General features: G+C 38.2%; 1 protein-coding gene across 3 annotated transcripts in view; it reads left to right on the top strand.

The window, feature by feature from the left end:
- Zmat4 (zinc finger matrin-type 4) overlaps positions 1 to 17611 on the top strand; it is a 348227-nt gene that overhangs the window by 111276 nt on the left and 219340 nt on the right. For all 3 annotated transcript variants that reach the window (XM_078031256.1, XM_078031255.1, XM_078031254.1), the window contains exon 3: positions 4375 to 4464. In XM_078031256.1, the coding sequence (XP_077887382.1) occupies positions 4375 to 4464 (90 nt within the window). The remainder of the gene's footprint in view (positions 1 to 4374; positions 4465 to 17611) is intronic.

Raw genomic sequence — 17611 nt, 5'->3', positions numbered from 1 at the left:
GCTTGAAGCATTATGCAAATATAAACTTGCTTTGTTATCTCTACATTTTATAATACCAGAAATCAGTAGCCTTGTTGGAAGCAAATTTGAGTTGCGAATTTTTTTTTGAGGAATGTGTGATAATGGAAGATGGTTATTTAGGTGAAGCACAAAGCCATTCTATTTTTATGTGTTTCGCCCCCTTCTTTCACAGAAATACATCTGAAATAGAGGTTTGTCTTGTTCTTTATCCCCCCAAAGAGAAGGCTGGCCTGAATTTCTACTTTAGACAATTCCTTTGAGTGCCAAGAGATTGTTTCAACAAAAGAAACTAATCTTCAAATAGGTCTGACCCTGTGCAATGCCTAGGATGGGGGCAAAGGCTTTAATTAAAATGGAAGAGTTGGTAATTTCTGGCCTATCTGGGCAGCTTAAAGTTGATGCGGTTTGAGTGAAAGTAATGACTTTTGCTTAAAATGCAAATATTAATGCAGGAAAGAGCCTGGGATTGACTCTGTGCAATTGGAAGAGAATGTTATTTCTTTTTCATGCTTCTTCCTTAAAGTAATGGTCCTTTTTCTTTCTTGAAACTTTGTAATTCATACATTTAACATGTGAGGTACTTTTTCTCCTCAAATTTCTCTTTATGTGATAATTTGTTTATCTTTTTTGAATTTTGGAAAACAGTACAAATTTTAAGTATTAATAAATCTTTGAAAAAGTAATAAAGGTTTGTTATTTTTCTTGTCTGTTTGAATGACACAGAGCCAGTTTTGAATGCATGTCTTCCTCTAGCCTTTTTGGGTGTATTCTGAGAGAGCAGTGGCTTCTGTGTCCTGGTGTGTCTGTACATACACAGAGGCCAAAAGTGACCACATGGTGACAGCACAGATATTTACTGTGGCATTTGTAGGTACCAAACTGCAGTTTTAAAGGTTGAATTTGAATATATTGCCCTTGGGTTATGAAGGCTCATCTAATACTAACTATTGCAATGAGAAAAATATGCATTTTGTTTTTTAATAAGCTATTAAGAAGAGTAGATGGAAATGTCGTCAATTATGCCAGTACATATTAAAAACATTCCAGATCAGTGATGCTTTTTAGTAATTATAATAACTGTGAGAAAAAGTGTACTTAATGTGGAAATAATCATGACTTGAACATTGTAAAGGTATCATTATTATGCTTATATTACAGGCAAATTTGTTATAGAAGTAAAATATGAAAACCGTGCTCCCTCTAACCTAATAAATCTTTTCTTTTCCTTTTCCACTTCTTATTGATATATTTACAGTTATACATAATTATAATCATAATATATGCACAGTGTGAGTATAACATTTTAACATTTATTATGTAGAAAGTGTTTTTCCCCCATTTCTTTGCTGACCATAAGGATATTCTATGGTCACTTTAATAAGTCTGTTATTCCACACGCAGATGTCCCCCAAGTTTTTTTTTTTTTTTTCCTTCAGGTTTAGGTAATGCTACAGTGAACATCTTTGCTCCAATTTAAATTTAGGTTTCTTTTTTTTTTTTTTTTTGGTAGGGAATATTTTGTTTGTTTTTTTAGAATGAATTGAAAGTAGTGAGATTATTGTGCCAAATTTCAAGGAATTTCTGGTAGACAAGGGGTAGAGAAGAGCCAGTTGGAGGCAGACATTGGAAGTGACTTGGAGATTCTTCCAGGGAAAATATGATGCCAAAAGAAGGGAGTAGACTCAATAGTAGTGCTGTAGGTTCACGTTGACAGCCCCAGGCTGGAGTGTGCTCAAGAACAATCTGATGGGAATCTCTTTCCCTTTGTCAACCAATACAAATTGGAAGCAGCTTTAGATTGGGATTAGACTACCCGGGAAGGTGACTTCTAACTCTCAGCGCTGAGTGGTGGTCTATCCACAGGATTTGTTCTTCTTGTTGGAAGTCAGGGTTGCCTTCTGGACAGAGAAGGCATTGCATTTGGCTCAGGCAACCTGGAGGAAGGAAGGAGGGGGGAAAGATGCCCAAGCAGAGGAGACACTCTAATGACTGTAGAGTCAGGAGGTATTTGCCAAAGCTCTGTCACTCTTCATCTATAACCTGAGACAGGATTCCCACCTGTATTGTGATTCGACCTTCTTTCACCAACATCAGAGGTGGGGAGCTAAAGGAGTAAAACAGTCCCCAAGTGATCGAAATTGCTAATAAGCCTCACATCCCAACCTCTCTTATCACTAATGGCTTCACAGAAGAACATGCCATTTATTTGCCTTTTCTTTTCAGCTAATGGGCTTTTACGAGTTTTTTAAAACTGGAATTAAGTAACTCTGTGAACTTTGCCTTTGCTGGAAAGTCTTTTGAAAAGAAAGAGAATACTTTAGAAAAGCGAAAAATACCAGTCACAAAACAGGTTGCATTATGAGATTTCCCATTTTGCTATAATTTTATTCCCTAGAAATCCAGGGCTTTAAGTAGATTGATGATACAGGAACTGCAATGAGAGGTTTTTCAGTGATAACAAATGCAAAATTGAAAATCTACTTCGGCCACATTTGAGCTCACACACTTACCACTTTATCTTTTCACCAATTACCATCTGTGTGCACTTTTTCACCACCCCAGGCTGTGTCCATATTCAGCAATTTTTCAGGTTTTTTAAATATTTCTTTTCATTCTTTTGAATGCAGCAGCATTTCTAGTATTGCTTCAACCTCCCAAAAACCCAACAAAATGGTAGAAAACATACAAATTTTAATAATCAGCATGTTCTTTTTTTTAAAGCTAGTCTGTTCTGTGTCAAACTCAAAACTTGCAGAAGATGAGAAATAATATTGAATCCTTTGACATCCATCCACACAGATCTTATTTCTCTGTCCTATCAATTTTTTTTTCAGGCAAAAAAGAAAGACTCCAAAAATCTCGATTACAACCTACTAGGAATGTTGAAATGGCCACAAGTGTTGACAACATATTTCAAATCACACTTTAGTACTTTTATACATCTCTAAAAACTTCTCATTCGATTAGCCCTTTTAAACCCATTTAAAGGCCTTAAAAGTGTCCAGGGACTGTTTAGAGAAGCCTTCTTGCTTAAAGCAGAATAAAGGAATTAAAAAAGTGATGAATGAGGAAAGCCAGGCACAAAGGATTTACAATGTATCCTGTAAACAAGATGCAACTTGCTGTGTGTTCTCTAAAAATCGCTCTGCCTTTGTGGCTAATCCATAAAAGTAAACCATCATGCCAGAGATTGGATAGAACTCAAGTGTAAATAAAGGCAAAGTGGAACAAAGACCTTGAAAAGAAGAACATAAAGAAAATGGAAAGGGGATTGGAATTAGCTAGAAATGGATTCAGTGTTTGGAACTGATGTAGTCAAGAGTAAGAAATGATTAGCATAATGCAAATCACAATTTTTCAGATATACTGTCTGATTTGATTCTTATAGCAACCCTAAAAGTATTATTGTATTCATTTTGTACTTGGAAAAAGTCTCTTTGGATTATAAACACTTTCCAGTCAATGAATGGTCCAGCATTACACAGCTAGAGAGTGGTAGAGCTGAAACTGGGATTTTGAACTTCTGGAGTACTTTTTTTTATTGCTATTTCACTCTGCCATCCTGCCTCAGGGAGAATTTTCAAGTGAGAACTGCAGTGTTCTTCAAAATGATGAAAGGTGGGCTCTCAGTTAAGCAAAGGAATAGAGGAAAGATGAAGCTGAGCAAGGATTAGTTTCTCCATGACAATCTTGGACCAGTTAGCACAGCCAGAAATCCACAATCCCATGAGTCCCCGAGAGGTGGGTGTTCATTTGTTCACCTGCTTCTGCTTGCTCCCAGGAATCTTGGGCTCTGATCAGTTCCCAGACATGCATACAATATCTTTTATTTGCTCATGATAGGCCTCAGAGGGTTATTCTTGATAGCTGGTTAATGAGATAAGACTTTGGTTTGGGAGAACCAGAAGAAAGGGCTTTTGGGGGTGGGGGCATTGCTGTGCCTATCAGGCACCCAAGGAAGCCTCAGCCCTGAGCCCTTAGGGTAGGACAGCCAGAGTGAGTGAGAAAATCCCTTTGCCTCTTTTCATTACAATTAATCCTTGTTATTTTTCCTCTGCTTACCTGTTTTACTTTTGAAGAAAATTAAATACATTATTCACTCGAGGCTAAACAATCTCAATGCTTTTACCTTTCTTCCTTAGTGTGTTTTTAGTTATCCTGAAATTATATTTGTTTTATGACTTCAGGCAAGTCACTTAATCTATCTGAAACTGTATCCTACATAACTCACAAGAGGATGCCTAAATGTTCTCTGCTGAAAGTACCTCTTTGCATTTGTGGTCACTGGCTATGTTTCAAAGAATTTAAAATTCCTTCTCTTTTATAATATCTCTTTCTTCCTTTACTTGCCAGAGTCGAAAACATGCAAGCAAAGTCCGACTGTATTACATGCTTCACCCCAGGGACGGTGGGTGTCCTGCCAAGAGGCTCCGGTCAGAAAATGTGAGTATCTGGTACCACTTGATATCCTTAGATGATTTGTTCTGTTTGCTAAGGACTTTGCAAGTATAGGAATTATAGTCATATCCAGATTAGTAGCAAAGCTAAGTAGAAATAGTTCTTATTAAATATTACACAAAATAATGCATGTAAGCCAGTCTTGTTTGCTTGTTTTTGCTTTCCTATAAGAACTTGCCAACTTTGGAGGACTTTCTGATGACATTGCTCTAAGTCCACAGAGAGGCAAAAGGTGCAGAGGTCCTGGGACAGACCAAGGCTGTGTGATGAGAAACAGGGCATTGAAGTTCAAAGTGTTGGGAAAACAAGACCTAAGGGGCAAACCTGTCAGAAATATTAGATGCTTGCTTTTTACATGTTTTGTTTTCCTCTGCTGTGTAGAACAGAATGTCAGTTTGTTAATTTATAATGAAGACTGTACATATCTTGCAAATAAAATACTCGGGCTTTGACAAATGACAATTAGAAAGTTGCTTTGAGGGTATAAAGTCAGAGCAAAGGGTTTATTTCAGCAAGGCTAAGGCAAAGACTGATGAAATAAACATTCCTTCCTCCCAGGGGTTATTTTTCCTAATGAGTGGAATATTCATATGCACCAGCTGCAGAGGCCCTTCATGATAAACACTGTGGATTAAACACAAAAATTCCTTACCCTTTGAGTGTGGAGGAGGCTGCAGCCAAAGAACTGTTATCCCTTGCTATCAATTGCACTTGTGATCCTGTTTCATAGATGCACGTCCTCTTTTCCCATTAAGAATTAATATAGGACCATTGAAGAAAGTTTACAAAACATGGACTTGAGGATTTTTGAGAGGAGAAAATAAAATTTAAAAAAGAAGAAGAAGAAGAAGAAGAGAATTGTATGTAACCAAAGGTCAGGAGATGAACATCAGGGCTGGTGTTTTTAACAAATTCCAAGCACGCCTCTCAGCGTCACAAAATGAGCTGTTCATACACAGACTCATCTGGAACACTGTGAAGCTGCTTTTAGCGTCAGGGTGAAATAGCACTTAGAGCTCATTGGAGGCAATGATGTCATGAAAACTCCTCAGCTGCTGAGTTAGGACTGAATCTCACTCCACTCTTAGTTTGGGCGCCTTGGGCAAATAATTGATCCTTGGAGCCTTTAGTTTCCTCAATCTGCCTATAATAATCATACTTTCCTCACTGGGCTTTTATGTCTATTAAATGAAATGGTAAATGTGAGGTGCACTATGCAATGAAGAAACAGGTAAATAAGACACAGAGTTGCCTTAAAGAAATTCATAGTCTAGGGAAGGAGATTAACATTGTATCAAAAGTAGCTATGATCCCACAGTGTAAGTACTAATTAACAGTCTGCACAAAGAGCCATGGAGACAAAAGGCAAGTAAATAATCATGCTAAGCCTGTAGGGTGGGGATGTAGCACCGCAGTAAGTGCTTACCTATCACGAGCTAGGTCTTGAGTTCAATCCCCAACACTGCAATGCTGAAGAATTGACAGTTGCTGCCATCCTTGGGTGTGAATGGGTTTTACCAGATGGAGGAGGGCAGTAAGGATGAGGAAGAAGGTTACTGATTTCTCAGGTGTGTTTCTAAAAACAAACAAAAAACCACCAAACCAAACCAAACCAAACAAAAAAGCTTGATAAACTGCAAGAGAGTAGATACACCAGTTTTCCTGAAATCTCAGAATCCTGTCTCTGTGGTAGGATCATGCTTTCCATTAAAAGAGGATTTATTAGCAGGTAGAAAAAAATGAGTTTTTTCCTCCTCAAAGTTATCTGACAATCAGTGGTACCTGGATCCTTTCATTCAATAACTATTTAGTGTCTAATCATAATGTTCAGCAAATGATGCAATTCTGGGCTACTTGACAATATAGGTTCAGACACAGGTTATTTTCTGACCACTCACATTCTAATCTGGAATGTGTTGCTTATATTTGAGCTTCCAGGAAGGACTCCAAATAGAGAGGAATCACAGGGCCTCCACCTGGTATTTTATAGACTTGAGGACACTGTCTTTGCCACTATTGGCACATCTAGGATTAATTGACCCCTTGGGCTTGGTTCCTGCCTGTAACCCTGGACCCGTTTGTGGAAGAGGAGATGCTTAGATTTGGGAGTAAAGAAGCTTTCTCAAGTACTCCTTACCAAAGGGCCCTTTGAAAACTTTTCCCTTTGATGTATCCTGGGTTTTGAAAACTTTTATCTACTTATGATTTATTTATTAAGTCATTTTCCTAACTTATTAATCATAGTATGAAAGCAAATCAGTTGACAGAAAAAGCAGTAAGATAATCTTTTTGAAAGATATGGTTGATGTTTTTGTTACACTGTTTACGTTTCCCAGGTGAGTATATCATTTCTATTATGCATTTTGATATATTGGATACAGTTCAGGAACTGTTTCCAGTCCCTCTCCAGTGCTGTGAGGTTATGCATTGTAATTATTTGGACCAACTTTGTTTTGTACAGACTCATATTGAAGAATTGACGTTCTGGCTACATAAATGGGCCACCGCTAGGCCATTTACAAATAGAACTCTGATTCCCAATCTGCCATAACCAGTCCAGATAACCAACCCATTTTCTAGAGCAACCAGTGCAGGAGGCAGCCTGCTCTAAGTCAAACCACCATCTCTAGTAATAAACCAGGATGCTAAGCAATAACCCCTGTGACAATAGGTTCCAAACAGATAGGATTTAATTAATGATGGCAACTTTAATTTTTGTCCCTGCTTTCAATGTAGGACCAACTGGAGAAAATCAAGTATGCACCCTTAAATAATAACACAGGATACCTTGCTTCTACTTACTCCTCCTGTAGCTTCCCCATGCTGACAGGGTCTGATCAGACCCTCCCTGAAGGTGTCCCTGTTTACTGCTACAAAGCTTTTCCACTCTCTTTGCCCTTGAGTCTCCTACAAATTCATGGGCTGGCAGCTGACATCTTCAACATAGGAAGCTCCAAAGAGATATCCTCTGCTTCTTCTCATTGTGTAGTCCTTGTTCAGTTCCATAGGGCTGCAAGATGGGACTAATAATAACATCCAACATACAGGTTTATCATAAGGCTCAACTAAAATAACTCACATCGTTTAGTCCTTTGCTTTCATAGCACTTCACATGTGCATTTTATTGCTGTGCTCTTTTCACCAGCCCCAGGTTCTCCAAAGAATGCAAGTTTCTTCTGCTTGCTTCTCTAGTCCTACTCACCCTCCTGCTTCCTAGGGGCTGTGGCAGGTTTGCATCCCAGTGTGATTTCAATGAGAACAGCTTCCACATCTGCCCCAAATTCCCAACAAAGTGAGTGTTTTCTGAAAACAGAGAAAACTTGTTTCTGATTTTCTACAGGCTGATCATACCTGGGCCAGCCCACCCATCATTCATAGGCCTCTGGGAGTACCCAGGAACTCCGAATTTACTCAGAATGGAAGAGAGGTGCCTATTATTGTTCCCATGGTCTATTGGGCCAATTCCATTTCTACTTCAGATCCTTGGGCCATTTTTTTTTTATTGTTGGTGTCATTTTTTTTTCTTAAAAATGAAAATAATTTCCATCTCCTGTTTTGGCATTTCCAGTTTTTAAATTCTGCCTCCATTTAGAACCCTCATTTGGATCTTTAATTTTTTTTTCCCTGAAACTTTAGAGCAAGACGATTTCCCCTTGAGGCCCCAGAGTAAAATTAAATGTGAAATAAATTGTTATAGTTGATTGCCTTAGAGAAATTTTCAGTAATCCCCTGAGCGTTAGAGCTGAAAAGGACTTTTGAGATCATCTTGTCCCCTGCAATCCTCATTTTTTCACCAATGACCCCTTTTAATATCTTCTTCTCTGTGGATCACATTTTGGGGGGAAATTACCTGTTTGGGAAATAACACTTTCAAGTAAAAAGGTGATTTAGCTTTATATTTTTAAAAAATTCTGGTAAGACACAATTAACTGCCGATCAGAATTGCTAGTCACTATTGAGTAAACGGTGTTTCTAAATGGAGTTAATATAATTCTCTCTAAAAGTGGAGAAACTTAACATTTTTTAGCATGATTAGATATATTGCTCCTAAAGTTTGTATGCTTTTCTTTAGATCTGAAACATTCAGCATAGTTTCTGGCTCCTAACCGTCTTAGATTCCAGGATGGGAAGAATCAGTCTCATCTAGACCCCTCTTATTATAAAAATAAAAATAAGGACCAAAGAAATACCTTGACTTGTTCAAATTGCTCATCTCTGAGATTAGGAATCTGCTTCTTCAAGTTCTATTCCTAAATTTCCCCATATAGCTTGAAGTTACATCTTATCTTTGGGCATTGATGTGTTGCTAGGTCCAGAGCCAGGGAACACTGCTGTTCTGGGCAGAGTCAAAATAGGAACTGGCACTCCTTTGGCTCTTCCCATGTGCTTTACACGCATTAGCATAGTTAATCCTCACAACTCCTGGATAAGGTAGGAACTGCCACTGTGCCCACTCTACAGAGAGACAAGCTGAAACAGAGATCAAGTAGTTTAAGTAGATTAGGTAGCTTTGGTCACACAGCTTGTAAGTGGCTGCAACAAAGCCAGGAAGATAAAACTAAACTAAAAGGAGAGACCAGAGTAGAGGAAAGGGACAGAGGTCGGGGGAGAAGGAAGAATTGGGATATGAAATTGACCAAATTGTGTTATGAGTATGTATGAATATGTAACAACAATGCATAATTCCACTATTATGCATAATTATTATGTACAAATAAAAATGAAAACAAGAAAAAATAAAAGACAGTTTTCTCTGAGATCACAACCAAACTCTACCATGTGATTCTATGAGACAGGTTGTAAGTGTCCGGTAAGAGCTGGGGGACATGGAAACCCTCCCCAACAGAAGTTAGGGTCAAGCAGGAAGTCAGTTGCATAAACCATGTACCTTATTCAGTGTGGTTGGTGCTCCCATAGGCGTATACCTGGGCAAAGGAGAGGAGTCCCCACTTGCACTTGGTGTGATGAGGCAGGAAGATTTCTTGGAGAGAGTGACACTGAACTGACTCTTCTAGGAGGGATATGGCTGTGCCAGGTGAAGAAGGATGGAAGGAAGCTCTTCAGCATGAGTCATGCCTTTAAAGAAACAAGTCTGAAGTATTTGTAGAATTGTTATGGTGTGATTATGGGGTATCTCCCCCAAAGCTCATGTGTGAGACAATGACGGGATTTTCGGAGGTGAAATGATTAGATTATAAGAGAGTCTTAGCCTAATCAGTGGGTGGCAACTGTAGGCACCTATGGTGTGGCTGGAGGAGGTAGGCCATGGGGTGTGTGCCTTAGGGATTTACATTTTGTCCTTAATGAGCAGAGGCTCTGCTCACTGGTTGCATGTCCTGAGCTGCTTTCCTCTGCCATGGTGTTTTTCCTCATCTTGGGCCAGAGCTATAGAATCAGCCGACATGGATGGAACCTCTGAAACTGTGAGCCAAAATGAACTTTTCCTCCTCTACATTGTTCTCATGGGGTCTTTGCTCACAGTGACAAAAAAAAAAAAAAGCTGATTAGAACAAGATTATAAAGTGTTTATGGCCAGGTGTCTGTTTGTTAGGCATGCTGCAAAGGAAATGGCTTTAAACAGCAGACATTTATTCTCTCAGGCTTCTGGACCCCATCAGTCTGCACCATGGTGGAGACAGGGCTGTCCTTTGGAGATGCAGAGTGTGAACCTGCTGCATTAGAGTGCCTCTATAACTTACGTTAACCCAGTATGATCTCTTCTTAGCCAATTACATTGCACAGACCCCATTTCCAAGTAAGATCCCAGATCTTAGATGGATGTAAATTTGGGGGATTATTGTTCACCAGTCCAGTGACAGAAACAAAAACTGAGGTTGGAATGGTGGATGAGGGCTCCCACTTACACGCTGCCGGTGAAATTTCCTGCATTGCCTGTCTCAGTTGTTAATGAGCTCAAATAAAATCTTGTTTCTGAAGAAGCAGGATAAATTGTAATGTGTATGTAATGTGTGAACTTGGGGGATTTTGTTTTTTTTTTTCTTTGTTGTTGGATTACTCATGAGCTCTGATGCCGCCCACAGTTAATCAATTAATCAGCCTGTTTCTATTGAGCATCTATAGAAGTACAGGGGTTTATACTGCAGAAGATAGAAAAAGTATGAAACATGGAGCTTATCAGGTAGCTGGAGAGAAAAGACATACATAAAGCAATTTAAAAACAATTAAGGGCTAATTGTGTCATCCTGGTGTTAATGAAACAGGTGATCAGAGAAGTGATTGGTGGGAGCTGGAGTGTTGAACAATGGCTTTCCCAAAGTAGATTTTTGACAAAATCCTGGAAGACAGAGCAGGATTTGTATGAGTGCTGGGCTCTTGGTGAGGTCCCTGCTGTGCATAGCCTCCAGGGAAGAATGAGGACGGCCTTGGGGAGGCCTCCTTCAAAGTCCCCCTTTACACTGACTTTTATTCCTTATTTATTTAGAATGGCCCTTTGAAGAAATACCAGTAAAGAGTTCTTTTATATTCAAAATAAGGAATCAAACCCACACCCCAATTATAAATTGAAATTTGTTTAGTATTGGATCTGTTGTGGATAGCTATAGTTACATGCATTTGGTGAAGATACAAATTATTTTCATGGATACAGTTATGAAGTGTTATTTGAAATGTCTCAAATTTCTCTTTACTGCCTTTAATTATGACAGATTGTTCCCTTCCTTCTTTCTATCATTCTTTTACTAACTTCTGAACAAACAACTACTTGGGAAGCCAATTAAAGGTGGATAATTTAGGTAATAATATAAACCCCTCATCTTTTCAGTGTGCAGGGGATTGAGCCCAAGCCCTCGCATATGCCACATCCGAGTTTTACCACTCAGGGCTGTACCTGCAGCCCCTAAATCTCACATTTTTAGGAAACCACATGCATTGTTGGATTCAGAATTTTAGCTAACTGTGTCAATTCCAGATTGTCCTGGCCCCAGGGTCAGAGCTGAAGCCTGAAGTCGCTCTGTACAACTTACTCATGCTTGGGGGAAGAGAGAGAGGGAGATAGACAGACAGACACAGAGACACTGACTTTGTGGACAGTGTTTCCTTGACCATGAACCAAGTCAGCGTTGTTGGGAGCAAGAACTATTTAGATTTGCTTAGTGGAATCTTGGCTTTACAAACATTTCTCCTCCTCCTCCCCTTTATTCTTCTTTCCTGTGGCCCCAAGCCACTACTCAGCTCACCCACCACTGTGAGTAGGGTCTTGTGAAGCTGGGTTGGGAGCCCTGAGTGCCTTTGGGGAGTGGAGGCAACTGTGTTGGCCAGTAAGTTTAGAAAAAGTGTCTGAAGGTGAACAGAAGCAAGCGCTGGCTGATTTATAGATATTTAAAAAGTATGTGTCAAATAACTAAATATCTGGACTTGGGTAAGAATGGATCTTATAAGAAAGTCTATGGCAATTGATCACATAATCCAGGAGTATCTGAGTATAAAGGCTCAGATTTGTTCTGTAGGGAGAAGTACAGGGCTAGAAAGAAGTAAGAGGAAATAGGTTCTGGGATGGAGCAAAACATTTCCTAAGTGATAAATAAACTATCATTTTTCATCAGTGCATTATTGGGAGGAGCTGCTGGTGGTGTTGAGGTGGGGGCTTCTGTATTCTAATGCTAGCATAGCTCTGGATGTTTGCTTCTGCTTAAGGGTGGGACAGAGTTCATGGGCCTTGGAGAAAGGTGGGGAGGCTAACTACAGATTGGTCAAGTCAAGTTAGCATGCATTTTGTCCAGGTTGATTTTTAGTGACCACAAATAGTTCAACTAATTATTTGTGAGACAAAGAATGGGAATTTGAGGGACTGTGTCTAGCCGAGGCCTAGATGAAAAAAGCAGTTGTTCATGATCCTTATCTTAGTCTTCTAGAGAAGGATGGGTTTTTGCAGTGATCCCTTTTCATGAGGGATTTCTTGTTCTCCAGGAGTGTAGAGCTCAGATAAAGCTCAACATTGTCACCTGGGTGGGACATGACCCAGGGTTGACCTTGCTTGGACAGTTTTAGTAAAGAGAGAACAGCTCAGATGACTTCAAGACAGAAATTTATTTCTCACAGTTCTGGGGCATCTAAGATGAAGGTGCCAATTTGATTCTTGATGAGGTCTCTCTTCTTAGTTTACTGATGGACCCCTTCTTTCTTATCCTCACAGGGCAGTCTGGGTTGTGGGGGGAAGTTGAGATCTCTATCTTTTTCTAATGAGGACTCCAATCCTAATCAGGAGGGTTCTACCCGCAAGACCAAATTACCTCCCAAAGACCAGGCTCCAAATACCATCACATCAGAGACTAAGGCTTCAATATATGAACTTTGGAGGGACACAAACATTCAGTTCATATCAATGTAGACGGTGGGCTGGCTTTTATTAGATACCATCCCAAAAGGCTAATTTAATATAATTATAATGACTGTGATAAAGTTCTAGAAAGTTCTTTTTCTACTGTCCAATAGGTTATTAGAAGGCATTGCTGACTCTTTTCATTTTAGTCCACTGAATATGCAATATCTTTCTAGTGTTTTGTCTTGAACCAATATAGCCAGTTCTCTCTGTAACACTGAGTCTGTTTTCCTCCTTTGTCATAGAATCGTATAAGGGACTAATGACATTAAGATTCACCAAGCAATTTGTAAGGGTCCAGATCTTATTTTTTTCTCAAAACACATTTTTATTTGCTCCCTTCTAGAGGTCTTCACGTGTTCAGCCTTTCTTCTTCTCACTATTTAGAAAATTTTTTAAAATTAGTGTGTAGTTTTCATTGTCCATACAAATGGAAAATAAGGCCCTAGACAAAATTTTAAATCAGTCATTGTCATGTATTGAGAGTCTACATTCAGGGAAGAAAGGATGGAAGTCCCTAACTGAAAACTGGTGACCACCACATCACTGTGCCATCATCACAGGGAGTTTTGTTTTATTTATTTTTTGAAAGAGGTATTGATGATACACTTTTGAAAAGAGTCATGGTGACTAATGAAAAAACATTATATATTGTCATTTTCTTGAGGTGATTAATGCCTTTACTACTGACACAGAGTATTTTCTTACTATGGAGAGATTGATTTCATGATCAGAAGAGAAAGGAGATACAAAAAAATATCAGCTTCCCTACTCCGTCCCTCAGTCACTCAGAGGTAAAAAGTTATCCTCCTAGAGATACTTCATATGTAAATAAGTAAATATATTAATTTCCTATATTTTACACATATTTTGGTATAATGTGTACATGGTTCTGCTTTTGCTTTTTTTTTAACCTAATGAAGATACATATTGTGGAGAACATACTAAAACAAAGTAAAAGTGTGTGTGTGTGTGTATGTGTGTACACAGGCACACAATGGATCCTCTTTATTCACAGATCATGTAATTGCAAATGTTCCCACTTACTAAAAGTTCTTTGTAAGCCCCAACCAATACTTGCATATTTTTGTGGTCATTCACAGTCATGCCTCTAGAAGTAAAGAATTCAAGTCATTCAACATGCATGTTCCCAGATGAAGTCAAACAAGATGATGCTCTGCCTTCTTGTATCAGCACATACTGTAAACAAGTGTCCTTCTTGAAATCTATTTAGTGTATTTTTCACATTTCTTTGCCTTTTGATGATTTCACTATTTAAAATATTCCCAAGCACAGGGCTGAAAAGCTGTCCAATATTCCTAGGTGCTGGAAGCCTATGATATATCTTAGAGAGAAAAAATACCTGTGCTAAATAAGCATGAGTTATAGTTCCATTGGCCATTAGTTCAATGATGAAGAATCAATAATAAATATTAAATAATGTGTTGTTTAGCAAAAACATGCATAAAACAGGTTATGTATTAACTGATTAGTATAAATGTGATCAGAGGCTTGCAGGAATCTTGTGTTTCTCCTGGGAACAATGATTCAGTATTTGCTAATCTAGTATTCACAGTGATTTCATAGTATCTAACTACCACAAATAGTGGGGAATCTTCTGTAAGAGTATCTTAACATATTTACATAAATGCATACATGTATATGTGTGGTTGAATCTATCTATTCAATAATATTCCATTGTATAGATAGCCCATAATTTATACAGTCTCTTCCTGATAGATATTTGGGGTTTTGTTATCACTTGCAAATAAAAAGAATGCCATGGTGAATAAATATGCATGCCCTTTTCCCAATATATACACAAAAATAAATAGTAAATAAATATATGTAGTCATATATTTTATATACATATATGTAAGTATATACACACACACTCATCTATCTACTATCTATCTATCTATCTATCTATCTATCTATCTATCTATCTATCATCTATCCATCCCCTAGGTGTGGGTCTCCTAGAAGTGTAATTGCTAGGTCAAAACATAGGTGTCTTTGTAATTTTGAAAGTTACTACTCAACTGTCTTTGTAGAGACCACACTCATGTACACTGCCTGGAACTGCCAGTACCTACCATCTCTTGGAACACCTTTGTCCATAAGCCAGGCAGAGGCATGGTACACATGTGGCTTTTCTTCATGTTTTCTAAGACAAACTCACAGAGCCTTATTTCTGAGGTTGTGCTATATGCCAGGGACATGAGAGTAACTGTAAGCATATAGATATTTTCAGTTTCTTCTCCTCAAAGAACACTTATGTAAAGAAAAATGAAGTGGCACTGTGCAGAGGTCCCTACAGGAGAAGCAGGGGTAAAAGATGTGTGCATATGGGTCCCACTCTTTGGGTCTCTTCAGTGCAATATAGAGCTTCTACAGTCTGGTTAGAGACAGACCTGTTGTTCCCATCAAGAAGACCTGAAGAACAACTGGAAAATCAATAGGCATGAATTAGTATTCATTCATGTACCCTCCAGTCTTTAGTCAGGAGTCAGAAATTAACCACTGGCCAAATTCAGCCACTTCCTGTTTTTGCAAAGTCTGCAAGCTAAGAATGGTTTTTACACTTCAAGTGTTCAGAAAAAAAAAATCTAAAAGGCGGATAACATACATTGTGACACATACAAATTACATGAATTTCAAATTTTAATGTCCATAAATAAAGTGTTATTGGAATACAGCCACCCTCATTCCTTTATGTTATATCTATAGCTGCTTTTTTGCCACAGTGGCACAGTTGAATGGTTGTGACAGAGACCATATGTCCCAAAAGCCTGAAATATTTACTCTTTGGCCTTTTACAGAAACTGATTGCTCATCTCTATCTGAAGTGGATCAATCCTGGGGAGGAAAATGGGGTTGCCATTCCTCTAGGTGTGGGTCTCCTTACTCTCAGGGCACAGCAGACTTCAACGTGGCTTCATCAGCTCTCCCTTTGCAGAATGTTAATTTTTAATTGGCCAGGAAGTTGAAGGTTTGGCCAAATGGGAAGCATCATTTCAGCCCCTGATATAGCATCTGCATTGTTGCTACTTTGCTTTTTTTTTTTTCTCTATTGGTGTAGATAATTTGAAATCCATGATCACGTTATGTGGTAAGAATTTGAAGCTTGAAACACTATAGATGCAAAAGGATAATTTGTGTCTTATGTCAGGGACATACCAAAGCTAATTTATGGCAACCAAGATTCCTGAATTTTCCAGGGTAGTCCTATTTGAATATTGTTTCTTGTTATTAAAAGTCATCTTTCCAAGCTACATTCAAAAAAAGAATGAAAAACTTTTGTCATATGGATACAAATATACAGATAATACAGTCATGCAAAATTGACATTTTGATCAATGTTGCACTGCATATACAATGGTGGTCCCATAAGATTATAGCACTTAGTGATGTAGCCATTTTCATTTGTGTAAGTACATGATATGATGTTTGCACAGAGACCAAATAGTATCCCTGGTTTAAGCGATGCATGAATTTAAATGGGAAAAATATATATAGCAGCACTTTTCACTGATGCAAGAGTTCAGTCTCTGCTTTAGCTAAACATGACTTTCTAGGTATGAGACTGATTCTTTAGCTTGGGATTCTAGTTTGAAACTCCTTTATGCTAACATACATAGTTATTATTTCTGTTTAGAATCTGACACAGAGGTGAGGAAAGAAGGATTCTCTGAAAAGACAGCTGTGAAAGTTATTTTTTAACCTGTAGAGATATTTTAATGGGTTTTTGATATCTATAAAGTCTTATGCCTGAATATTCTCCCCTCATACCTGTAACTCCATTATTATTTTCTGGACATATTGTTGTATACATTATCTTGTTAGCATGCTACTTATTAAGCCTTCTTTATATGTCAGGCCCTATAGAAAATACTTGATAAATATTTCATTTGAAGTTCACAAATATTGTATGAGTAAAGATCTTTATTGCCTTTGTTTAAAAGGTATAAAGACTCAATCTCTTTTTGTTAACTTTTTAAAAATATTTATTTTTTGGTTGTAACTGGACACAATATCTTTATTTTATTTTATTTATTTATTTTTATGTGGTGCTGAGGATTGAACCCAGGGCTTCCCATGTGCTAGGCGAGCGCTCTACCACTGAGTCACAATCCCAGCCCCAAGACTCAATCTTAACTCAAGTATTTTGTTCAAAATCACATACTCTATAAGCAATACTACCTAGATTCAAACTCAATACAGTTTGGCTTTATAGCCTGACATTACTATTACTATGTATGTATCTTTACACATTTATTCTTTCATTTAAGAGGTATTAATCAACTATATACCAAGAGTTAGGTACTATGTTAATTTCTGAGGAGTTAATGGTGGATGAAATAGATATAGTTACATTTTATAGTATTTGCAGGAATAATGAGGAAAGTAGATATTAATTTTAAAAAAATATACAAACATATCAATGAAGAAAAGTAATGAACAACCTTGGGACAGGAAATCCACAAGGTCTTTGGGATCAGGAGAGACATTCATGAACAGATGATATTTAAATTGAATTTGGAAGATAACTAGTTCATAAATAAGTAAAGAAGTGAGGGGTGGGGAGGACAATTCCTGGAAGAGGGAGCAGTCTAGGCCTGCTCCCTGCAGTTAGAGAAGGCATGGTATACTTTATAGTGGAAAAAGAAAGCCAGTGTGGCTGGTGTTTGAAGCAGAAGTTGGCAGTGATATGAGATTCAGAGAATGGAGTGACAGAAAGAAGAGTCAAGGTGAGCTGTCAAATGTCAGGCTCACAATAGTCCACTGAGACAG

This window comes from Ictidomys tridecemlineatus, chromosome 14, assembly GCF_052094955.1.
Source record: "Ictidomys tridecemlineatus isolate mIctTri1 chromosome 14, mIctTri1.hap1, whole genome shotgun sequence".
NCBI classification, from domain to species: Eukaryota; Metazoa; Chordata; class Mammalia; order Rodentia; family Sciuridae; genus Ictidomys; species Ictidomys tridecemlineatus.
This window is presented reverse-complemented; position numbering and strand designations above follow the sequence as displayed.